The 12,746-nt window shown below is 43.2% G+C and overlaps 1 protein-coding gene across 1 annotated transcript in view; it reads left to right on the top strand.

The window, feature by feature from the left end:
- The window catches only part of LOC124796324 (peptidoglycan recognition protein 1-like), a 44,626-nt gene extending 34,172 nt beyond the window's left edge, over positions 1-10,454 (top strand). Inside the window, exon 5 of the mRNA XM_047260453.1 lies at positions 9,401-10,454. Coding sequence (XP_047116409.1) covers positions 9,401-9,975 — 575 coding nt within the window. The 3' untranslated portion in view covers positions 9,976-10,454. The remainder of the gene's footprint in view (positions 1-9,400) is intronic.
- Positions 10,455-12,746: the final 2,292 nt, after the last annotated feature.

The raw sequence follows: 12,746 nt of genomic DNA, 5'->3' as shown, positions 1-12,746 counted from the left end.
TTAGGTTAGTTAGGTTTAAGTAGTTAGTGGATTTACCTATACAGTTTTATTAACAAAGAAGCATTATTTAGTAGCAGAAACATCGCTACATATACTCAATATAATAATATCATCAAATCTAAAGTGTTGGACCTTAAGATTTCATCACGAATCCACCTCTCTCCTGATTCTCATATAGCGTCAGAGTTCCGACAATGCCCCGACTACAGTTGACATTACCATTCACGACGAAGCATAAATCAGCTAATTTCGGAGTGACTTTCAGACCCTGATACTGCTGAGAGATGAATCCTTTTTTTTTTTTTTTTTTTTCCTTCTCTTGCAAGGCAGTCAGTGCAACAGCTCATCTGGAAAATGCCCATCATCTTTACATATGATGTTTTCCTCTTACGACACTCTGCTGGGTAATTTGTTTAGGGACCATAGTTTCAGACAGGGTTTGTGATAATTATATTCCACATCTATTAATAGAACCTGAATCTTTTGTTGCTTGCAGAAATGCTGCAACACATCCTTCACTAAGTAGAAGACTTCTCCCAAAATGAATAATGTAATGTTGGACAGGGAGGCCCAATCAACACGCTAGAAATAAGTGTGCTCAAACTGAACAACAGACATAAGATAAGAGAAATTAGGACTAACGCAGATAGATGTTTCCTCCCTAGAACCGGTTTTGTGCGTGAAGTATACGGAATATGTCTGTGTGCGTGATTAAAAAAAGATTAGGAAGAGGCGTCATGTTCTGTGATACTCTTATAAGTGACCTAGAGTTTGGACAACCATTAAAAAATACTGTGAATCAGTGCGTATGTGTATGTATAGTATTTGTTCGGAAATACAAGTATGTAAACACTGGACTTCCAGTAAAATATGCTTCAGTGGAAGAGCTACAATATACAGTAGTTATAGCCCACATCTATTAACCCAACCTGGTATGTGTCTCAGACTGATGAACAAATCCTACGTATTTGCACTAACACACAACAAAAATCCTAAACATGTTATGCTTGTGATAAATAATTATAGACTGATGGATAATCGTAGGTATTTATTTGCAACACTGTACTAACATTAGCGCTGTGTGATGGAAACATACCAAGTCTGCAAAGGCCATATTCCTGGCAGCCATAGTTGCAAGTGCATAATAAAGCATATTTCCCAGCCTGACTCTAAAGGCAGTGACGTGGCAGACGAACTGATTTCAGTCCTCAGGCAGAGTAACTATGAACTCCACCGTTAGATCATCTACAAAACAACTGCCAATATCGATGTTTTGTGTAATCGCTTTTCACTATAAAACTATAGGCGTGCAACGCATAGTTTTATAAACCATTCTGGGCCCTGATTGTCCTTTTTTAACGTAGAGTAACAAGGTATGATATTGCACCCTGCCATTACTAAATAATCATAAATCTACAGGCTTGCACAAAATGTACACATTCAGCTAAAAATATAATACTTATATATTCTAATTTTATTTGACACAGCAGTAAAAAGACGTCATGACCACGTGATCAACGTGTAAGCTAGTATTACATCCCAATAGACAAAATTGCAGAACGATCTTAGAACGACGTATGCGAAAATTTTAGTATTTAATGGTCTAAGTCTGCCTGACACACATTGCCTGCTTTACATATCAGGAAGGGATAATTTGGTCTATATCTCTGTCAGCAGTCAGCAAGGCAGTCAGGCCCTCTAGATACTTATAGCTGCTCTGCACACCCTCAGACTTACTATCACTAGAATTTTCCAATTCTTAACACTAGCAAAAAAACCTCTGGAAGGCATTGTCTCCGATACTGATTTGCTCATGACAAATCGACAGTCATCCACTCAGAGGTAGTCCACAGTAGAACAGAATAGCTTTTTGGTAGTTCATGTAATCGGTTTCAGGCTAAATAATTAAAACTTTAGACATACAGCATATTGTTTTATAACCAGTTGACGTCCTGATTACCTGGAATGTTTGTATATAGCCAATAGTCAAGTCAATAGTATTTACTTAATTCTCAGGAAGATGCTGGTTTAGACCTCAGTGTGTGTTCTAATTTGAAACTCCATGGCAGATTACAGCTATTGATCTGGACAGGGACTAGAATGTGGGCTCTATGGAGAAAGGTACAGAGTAACTAGAGCTGTGTGGACGGGTCGTGAGTCCCCTGGCCAACTCAGTTGATTGAGCACTTGCCCATCAAAGGTAAAGGTCCCACTGTCGAGAACTGGTCCTCCACACTTATCTGTCACTAAGTTTCACAGTAAATTGGATGACAGGATTCTTCCTATACCACCTTGTCTTAGGATTTCTCCCTGTCCTATTCGCATATGAGGCACGGGAAGAATGACTCCTTAAATGTCTCTGTCCGTGCTGTAATTAGTAAAATTTTGTGTTCGCGATCGTTGTTGGTCTTCAAATTTTGCAAGTAGGCTTTCGCAGAGTAATTGACGTCTATTTTCAAGCGTTTACCTGTTCACGTTTCATGCGTGAAACAAACCACTCACCATTGGTGCTGTCCTTTCTTGTAAACGTTAAGTATGCCCTGTTAGTCCTATCGGTTTAGGTCCCATACATTTGAACAGTATTGTAAGATGGTTCGCACAAGACTTTTGGAGGCAATCTTCTTTCCACAGTGACTGATTTTCTTTCTCTACGTGTGAGCACAGGTGATCATTCAATACGTTATCCCCACGAATCGTTCCAACCAGGTATTTGCACAGTTGACTGGTGCAAATTGTGACTTACTGATATTGCAGTCGTGGGATACTGTACTAGGTTTCTGCGTTTGTGAACACTGCGGTTATACGTTTACGGACACTGAGAACCAGTCTCCAATCGTTGCACTGGGGTACACGAAAGGAGTTTCCTGAAAGATCGTGACAGCGATCGGGCGTAGCCTGGGCATTGTTAGGTCTTTGCCTAACGATCACTCCTTTCAGCACCAAGACACCACCAAACGGGATTTATTAAAGCCAACTTTGACGATAATGTCCATAAACATTGAAGGGCTCTCACATGAGAAAGAGGTATTACTCGCTGAAACATGTAAAAGACAACTGTGGCGTCCTACTAATTCAAGAGATCCACAGTGGCCCCAACAATAGAAGACGGAAGATCCACAGAATGAAATTAGTAACTGAAAGACCACATGGGCAATACGGCAGCTCAAGAAGACATCGAAATCTTTACTGTAGAGATACAATCGTGTACAGTGACATCTATCTATAAGCTATTGAACAGCGAGTTCAGATTCAGTGAACCATCCGACTTCGGGTTACAATCAACGAAACTAGTAATGAGCGATTTCTACTGCCGTAGCTCAGAACGGGGATACAGGCACAGACAAAAGCGGAGAGGACCTCGAAACCTATGCAGACTCAACTGGACTGAAAGTAATACACGATCCCATATTTCCATCCTCCTTTAACAGCAGCAGGTGTAACCGCGGATACAGCCATGATAGCCGGCCGCTGGTGGCCGAGCGGTTCTAGGCGCTTCAGTCTGGAAACGCGCGACCGCTACGGTCGCAGGTTCGAATCCTGCCTCGGGCATGGATGTGTGTGATGTCCTTAGGTTAGTTAGGTTTAATTAGTTCTAAGTTCTATGGGACTGATGACCTGAGATGTTAAGTCCCATAGTGCTCAGAGCCATTTGAACCATTTTTTGAACAGTCCTGATAACATATTTGTCAGTGAATACATTGCACATCAAACCAGGAAGGATGTGGGAGCGTTCCTCCCACGTACACAACTGGTAGAAGCAGTTAGTAAACCAGCAACCACCCATTTCAAAGGACGCTTTAATTTTAAACGTGCCCAGTGAGACAAACTCACCTTAGAAAGAGGTGCAGAACCTAAACTCGAGTCCCGATTTCATATGACGCATTTATTGAAGTAAAAACCATTGCACACAAAAACATCCTCCGAGATTGTAGATACTACGTATATACCTGGCCTCGACCAAAACTCAAAGGTTCTCCTGGAACATTACCAGCAACTCTTTGAGGGAAACCCATTTTCAGAAGAAACAAGTGCGGCGGGAGAACTCCTCCGGGCCATATCAGACTCGAGAAGAGCGAAATGGTGTAACTTAATCACAAGCCTAGACATAAAACAGAATAGCCGAGAGGCCTGGCAATTTCTTAAAAACATCAATAACGACTCAAAATTCATATAAGGTCACACAAAATCAAATTGCACATCAGCTCCCACTCAATGGAAAAACCAACAGCAAGCATGCAACAAAGAAGCTTCAGGGATTTACGCAAGAAAACGACAATCAAGGTATTCCCTTTACCCTGGAAGAGTTAGAAGACTCCATCTCTCTAATGAAGAACAGGGAAGCTGCTGGGCTAGACGTTCTACGCCCAGAGCAAATAAAAATGTTCGGACCCGCTACCAGATGGTGATCATTAGCTACGATCAACAAATGCGTCCTTGAAATGAAGGTCGCCAAAATTTGGTGGAAGTCAAAGATAGCAGCTATACTAAAACCTGGAAAGAGCCCCACAGAAAATTTTCGGCCTGTCTCCCTCCTCTGCCAGCTCTATAAAGTCCCAGAAAGGATTATCCTCAACCGCATCTCCGCACATGTAGACCAGAATATTATTAAAGAGCAAGCAGGGTTCCGCCCTGGAAGGGCATGCTGTGAACAAATTTTGAACCTAACACAGAACATATAAGATGGCTACGAACGGAAACAGATCACAGGTCCAGCTTTTATCGACCTTACAGCCGTTTATGTCACCATTAACCATAAGTTAATATCAAACATATATAACACAACGAAGGATTACCGACTGGCGCAATTCATCCAGTACCTGCTGCAGAACAGACGCTAATTTGTTACGCTGCAGACAAAGAGGAGTCGATCGTGGACCCTGAAAAATGGACTACCCCAAGGTAGCGTTTTTGCCCCACTGATGTACAGCATTTATACCAATGACCAGGTGATTAGTACAGAAGCTTGCCCCTTCATCTATGCAGATGATACAGCCATTGCTGCTCAGGACAAAACATTTGAAGAGGTAGGAAGAAAACTGACAACAGTACTTGAGAATCTGCCTGACTACTATGACAATAACCATCTCAAGCCAAATCCGGTAAAAACCCAGGTCTGCGCTTTTCACCTGCGCAGTAAAGAGGCCAGGAGAAAACTCAAGATGGAGAGGACAGCGCCTCTCTCACTGCGACACACCAAAATACCTTGGAGTCAAACTTGACCGCCCTCTCATCTTCAAGGATCACTGTTTGGACACAAAGATGAAAGTGAATGCCAGGAACATCATCCACAAGTTTACAAATAGTATACAGGGAGCACAACCCACAGTTCTTCGTACGTCAGCTCTAGCGTTATGTTTCTCCGCTGCGGAGTACTCAGCACCTGTATGGCAAAAATCCACCCATGCAAAACAAGCAAATATAGGTCTGAATGAGACAGGACGCATCATAACAGGATGCCTCCGCCCAACTCCCACAAACCAGCTGTACCAACTTATGTCCATAGCCCATCCAGACATCAGAAGAACAGCTGCAGGAATCGAGAAACAAAAACAAGAAATAGATCCCAGGCATCCAATGTTTGAACACTACCCCCAACCTAAAAGCCTTAAATCGAGGAAGAGTTTTCTACAAACAACTAAACCAATCCCTTTACCGCCTAAAACACGACGAGAAGAACTGTGGCGAAACTCGGAACCAGGAAAACACTCCAGGGAAGAACCTATAGCCAACTTCGAACTTCCAAACACGATCTGGAAAGTCTTGAATAGATTAAGATCGGTGCATTATGATGCAAAGTAAACCTGAAGAAATGGGGCTATATCAGTACAGACGAGCTCTGTGAGTGTGGAGAACTGCAAGAACCACAGCACCTACTTGTCTGCAGGAAACTGGATGACTCTTGCACGATACAGGTCTTACTAAATGCAAATGATAAGGCCGAACAAGCTGTAATGTACTACGCTTCGCATGGGGATATAAAGATTGTAAATGAACATTGTTTTCTGTGTTTTTGTATTTTACTTTATTTAATCTTCGCTTTTCTCACCTCCATGTGTTGTATTGCTTTATGTTTTCTCTTTATTGAATTTTGGTGGAGCAAATACTAAGGCGAGATTGACGTTTGTGAGGATAGGTCAGATCAGCGTTTTGTAGAAGAGAATTGTGGTGAGGTGCAATATCCAACCTCCAGAGTGAATACAAAACTAAACTGGATATTAGTGTAGCGTGACTGGCCCGTAATTGATGGTGCAATAACCAATAGTTAGTGTAATGAAGTGTGAAGGGTGCAAAAAAGGGCAGCTCGTTTTGTATTATCACGTAATAGGGGAGAGAATGTGGCAGATATGATACGCGAGTTGGGATGGAAGTCATTAAAGCAAAGACGTTTTTCGTCGCGGCGAGATCTATTTACGAAATTTCAGTCACCAACTTTCTCTTCCGAATGCGAAAATATTTTGTTGCGCCCAACCTACAAAGGTAGGAATGATCATCAAAATAAAATAATTGAAATCAGAGCTCGAGCAGAAATGTTTGGTTGTTCGTTTTTCCCGCGCGCTGTTCGGGAGTGGAATGGTAGAGAGATAGTATGATTGTGGTTCGATGAACCCTCTGCCAAGCACTTAAATGTGAATTGCAGAGTAATCATGTAGATGTAGATGTAGATGTATTTATTCCAGTGTTATCCTTTCATTTAAACTAAGAATGTGAAGTATAATCTGATAGATTTTGTAAAGGTGATGTGTTGGATACGATAAATATGTAAGTTGCACCACTTTCAAATCTTATCAAGAGCTGACTGAATATTTGTGCAGATTTTTATCTTTTTATAGATAAGCATTCAAGGATTTGGAGGGAGTGATAGAACTTTGGTGGAGCAAATACTAAAGTGAGATTGACGTTGGAGAGGATAGGTCAGATAAAGGTTTTGTAGAAGAGAATTGTGGTGTAATATCCAACCTCCTGAGTGAATACAAAATTAAACTGGATATTAGCGTAGCGTGAATGGCCCGTAATTGATGGTGCAATAGCGAATAGTTAATGTAATGAAGTGTATTTATTCCAGTGTTATCCTTTCATTTAAACTAAGAAAGTGAAATATATGGCATCAAAAGACACATATGTTCGCCTAGGCTACACTGCCAGTTTAGTTTAGTTTTTCACAAATTCTGTGGACCATATTTATGACAACTTGCTATGTTGTGGAATGTGTCACGAAGTTTACAATTAAGATACATTTTCTCTGTTTATCATGCCTATGCACTGACCATTACATTAATAAATCTTAATGTACATCAAAATATAATGAATGTATCTCATGAAGCATTCGTCTCTGGAGTAAAAGGAGCTGCCAATAAGAAATCATTTCAACATGCTTTTGAAACTTTCACTATCTTATCAGATGACCACTAAAAAATTATGGACAATCACAACTTTTACATACTCTCTCTCCCTTATGCTGCATTGTTATTGGTGACTATTTGTCTTTCCTTCTACTGAATTGAATGAATTGTGAGTTTTTCTAAGTAATAAATCATTTATTGAGAACGAATTAATAATACTTTTGAATATTTCATTTACACTCCATAGATTGTCGCAGGTCTGTTGGGCTACATTCTGATGCTTTCGCAATCAGCAAAGAGCAGTATTTCTGCTTTATCCGTTTAAGAGGGAAGTTCAGCTATATGTAGCAAGTACAGAATGCCAGTAGTAATTTCTTTCCACTCAGAGAAAGAGTCATCATGAGAGGTGCACGAGTTATATATGACGCTTTGCTTCCTGTCATTTAAATATGAAGTGACTCACTTCCTCGTTGTATCTCGAGAGCCATAAACTTGACGTGTCTCCAAAAGAACGTTGTGATTTGGCTTCCAAAACCAGAAATCCTACGTGCAGTCCCTCCATTAACCTACCACTCTGACTATGGTGAATAGCCGTTAAAGCTTCTATTGCACTACTGGCCATTAAAATTGCTACACCACGACGATGACGTGCTACAGACGCGAAATTTAACGAACAGGAAGAAGATGCTGTGATATGCAAATGATTAGCTTTTCAGAGCATTCACACAAGGTTGGCGCCGGTGGCGACACCTACAACGAGCTGACATGAGGAAAGCTTCCAACCGATTTCTCATACACAAACAGCAGTTGACCGGCGTTGCCTGGTGAAACGTTGTTGTGATGCCTCGTGTAAAGAGGAGAAATGCGCACAATCACGTTTCCGACTTTGATAAAGGTCGGATTGTAGCCTATCGCGATTGCGGTTGATCGTATCGCGACATTGCTGCTCGCGTTGGTCGAGATCCAATGACTGTTAGCAGAATATGGAATTGGTGGGTTCAGGAGAGTAATACGGAACGCCGAATCCCAACGGCATCGTATCACTAGCAGTCGAGATGACAGGCATCTTATCCTCATGGCTGTAACGGATCGTGCAGCCACGTCTCGATCCCTGAGTCAACAGATGGGGACTTTTGCAAGACAACAACCATCTGCACGAACAGTTCGACGACGTTTACAGCAGCATGGACTATCAGCTCGGAGACTATGGCTGCGGTTACCCTTGATGCTGCATCACAGACAAGAACACCTGCGATGGTGTACTCAACGACGAACCTGGGTGCACGAATGGCAAAACGTCATTTTTTGGGATGAAGCCAGGTTCTGTTTACTGCATCATGACGGTCGCATCCGTGTTTGGCGACATCGCAGTGAACGTACATGTATTCGTCATCGCCATCTGGCGTATCACGCGGCGTGATGGTATGGGGTGCCATTGGTTACACATCTTGGTCACGTCTTGTTCGCATTGACGGCACTTTGAACAGTGGAAGTTACATTTCAGATGTGTTACGACCCGTGGCTCTACCCTTCATTGGATCGCTGCGAAACCCTACATTTCAGCAGGATAATGCGCGACCGCACGTTGCAGGTCCTGTACAGGTCTTTCCGGATACAGAAAATGTTCGACCGCTGCCCTGGCCAGCACATTCTCCAGATCTCTCGCCAATTGAAAACGTCTGGTCAATGGTGGCCGAGCAACTGACTCGTCACAATACACCAGTCACTACTCTTGATCAACTGTGGTATCGTGTTGAAGCTGCATGGGCAGCTGTACCTGTACACGCCATCCAAGGTCTGTTTGACTCAATGCTTAGGCGTATAAAGGCCGTTATTACGGCCAGAGGTGGTTGTTCTGGGTACTGATTTCTCAGGATGTATGCACCCAAATTGCGTCAAAATGTAATCACATGTCAGTTCTAGTATAATATATTTGTCCAATGAATACCCGTTTATCATCTGCATTTCTTCTTGGTGTAGCAATTTTAATGGCCAGTAGTGTAGAATTAAATGGTGAGTGTCAGCCAGACTTGTAACGTGAATGTATTGATATTGTACAGATTTGTCCTTTGGGAGACTGGCGCGGTCAGCAGCAGACGAGGAATGGGCGGCCACATACAAGCTGCAGCTGGTATCACACGAAGCATGGAGCAACCGCTCAGTGGCGGCGTTCCCGCGCCTGTGGCACCCTGCTCCTTTGGTGGTGCTGTCACACAGCGCCGGTCCGTCCTGCACTGGTCCAGCTGAGTGTGGACCAGTACTGCGTGGCCAGCAGCAGCCTGACATCTTACACAACTTCCTCATAGACAGCGCCGGCTACGTGTATGTAGGTCGCGGTGCGGACGTTGTCAGTGGAATCCAGAGTCCCGTGCGGAACTGTAGCCTGGAGGTAGCCCTGCTGGGTGACTACAACAAGCACAACGTGGAGGAGGACACAGTGGTGGCGCTGCGGCTGCTGCTAGAGATGGGTGTGTCCTCTGGGTGGCTGGCGGCGGACTACCGCCTAGTGGTACACACCCAACTCGATGAGAGGGGTCCACACAGTCCTGGCCGCTGGGCTACGTCCGCTGTCCAACACTGGCCCCAGTGCTGCCTCAGCTCGTGTTCTGAGGGCCTCACCTGTCCAGTGGCATAGCCACTATCCTCGCTAAACAAGCATTGACTGTGCATCTTGACGTTTTCACAGCGTAATGAGTATTCCATGAGATTTCTGGATTGCAACCAAATGGTGAAGACTTATCCCTCTGATGTTTCGGATGGAATCAGGCAGGCTGGAGATTTCTTAATGCATGTCACTATGTTAACACCAGCATTCGGAAGAGGACGATCACACAGACGAAACCTATGTATATGTGTCACCACAACTGTTTTTAGTACAATCATAGCGAAGCACCCAACAAGTCTCCATTTGCAAAATTCAACCTAAGATGGCTGGCTGGCTGTCTGTCTGCCGAAATATCGAAGCGAAAAGTCAATATCATCAAACAGCAACCCTGAAATCTTGTGGATTACGGTGAAGGACTTGTCTGGTGATGCACGCACTTGTTCACACATCAAACCATGTTTGGTCTCTTTCGGAATGTTCATACATTTTAACAAAATAGTGGCATAATGAAAACAGAAACTGTTTCTCACTGATATACATATCATGGAATACCACAAAAAAATCTAAAGCTATTAAATGTGTTTACTGAAGCTGCTTGTTTCTCTTAGTTGTTTTTAAGTTCCAGTATTAACAGTTCAAACAGTCAGCACTCTTACAAAGGGTGAGTACTGTCTTTGTAGTTTCTATTATTCCATAATTACTTCATATTCTAATCAGCTCAAAAAGAGTTCTGCACCAGCTCCATATCTGCGAACGTGTGTGGATGTGGGTTCAAGTGGAGCAGGGAACGAAATAATAAGTCTTGTGAAACTAAAAAAACTTTATTGTAAAATAAAAATAAAACAATCAAAACAAAACTGATAAGTCTTTCGTGGTCACTTGTTGGCAAATTGCTTATTGGCTTCTGTCTCAGATTCTTCAGCCAAAAATTGTTTGATGATTTTTCGGAGATTTTACCTGCGCTAGTGGCTGGCATTGTCAGAGCTCCAGCTGCATGCAGGAAAGACTGACACTTACGTAAAGGGCTCATGACATTTGACTGAGAAGCTGGAGACAGTAAAACTTAGTCCAAAAGACATCCTGGCCAACTATGATGTTGTTTCTTTGTTTACCATTGCCACTCAATGATTTTCTGGAGTATATCGGTTCCATTTCACCGCAAAACATTATCGAATTCTTTGATGCATGTCTCACGACGAGGTATTTAATGTAGAATGCATCGCCATGGGTAGCCCACTTAGTCCAGTGACGGCCAACTCCTTCATGGAACATTTCGAAGCACAGGCGCCTGACTTGGCACCTTGTAAACCTAAGGTGTGGTGTAACTACAGCGACGATACCTTCGTTTTGTGGAGCAATGGTGAGGAACAGCTCGGTGACTTCCTAAGACACCTGAAAAATCTCTGCGTCCACTTCAAATTTACCACGGAGGTGGGAAAGGACCAACAGCTACCCTTTCTAGATGTGCTGGTCACGATGAATGGCGAAAACCAGGGTCACACTGTGTATCAAACACTGCACACACACAAGTGTCAGATCACCATCTGAGCGAGAAAAGGGACACGATTGAAACGCTCGTTACGCGAGCAAGACGAATACGTCAGCCACAGCACCTCGCACGCAAGATTCAACTCCCATAAAGGTTTCCGAGGTGCGATGGGTACTCCATCAGTTACACATGAAGTTTCATAAAATCAAACACTCGGTGAAGTGACACATCGGAAAAAGAAACGTCTGATACGACTTTTCTGCCATGCAGTCACAGAGTGGTGGTCAGAATCGGCCATATATTGTGCAAAGACGGCGTAAAGATTATTTACAAACCGACAAAAAGATCAAAGAGTGTCTCAGATCGGCAACGGAGGAAAGGGACCCATTTACAATCTAGAGAATATACCGCATACTATGCACATGTGGAAAAGTCTATATTGGAATGAGTGGACGATCAATCACCACCAGACTCACCGAACGTAAGCGCCTTGGCAGGTTGGGGCAGGTGGAGAAACAGGTCTTGGTGGAGCAAGCGCTGCGTCAGAGCGATCACAATAAAATTCGCCGTCATGGAAGTTCTTGTTATGGAGAAGAGCTGTCACACTCGCTTGTTCAGGGAAGCTATAGAAATACAGAAAAATGACAACAGCTTCAACAATAATTAAGAAAGCCTCAAGACGAACTGATTTTGGATTTCCGTGATGCAGCGAATGACCTTTTCAGATAGGAAGAGGAGAACCGCAGGGGTAATGACCATGGAAAACCCTTGGATGTTGGCGCTTCAGGTACATCTAATCTGCGGCCACAAGCTCGATTGCAGTCAACCACCAGCAATGGAGGGTGAAGCTTTGAAAATGCCAGATACTCGTGCTGGCCAAACGTCAGAATAATCTTGAAACAAACGTCGGCCGAAGAGGAAAAGGCAAGTTGTCAATCAAAATAAAGGCTGTCTGTGCGAAGGCGCACATCAGTGAAATCAAAATTTGCTGCTGGACAATACTCAAAGGCGTGTTGCTCCAAGCCATGCATTGTGACATGGGTGGAGCTTCCTCCGTATGCTGTCCATAGGACGGTCAAAATGTTGCTGCTCAAGTTCGTCCCATAATTCAGTGGTGACACTTGTCAGTTCACACAGAATGTGAGAATGGTATGTGTGATGACGCACGGCATGTTCCATGAAGTCCCAAGTACGTTCAGTTGGTTACCTGACAGCAGATACTGCAAGCCATTCCATTTAGTTCATTCATGCCTCCTGTAGGAGGGAGTTCATGAGTGAGGCACGATGTGCTCGTGCATTGTTGTCTTGAAAG

The sequence above is a fragment of the Schistocerca piceifrons genome, chromosome 4 (assembly GCF_021461385.2).
Source record: "Schistocerca piceifrons isolate TAMUIC-IGC-003096 chromosome 4, iqSchPice1.1, whole genome shotgun sequence".
Classification (NCBI taxonomy): domain Eukaryota; kingdom Metazoa; phylum Arthropoda; class Insecta; order Orthoptera; family Acrididae; genus Schistocerca; species Schistocerca piceifrons.
The sequence above is the reverse complement of the archived record's forward strand: the minus strand, read 5'-3'. Positions and strand labels throughout refer to the sequence as shown.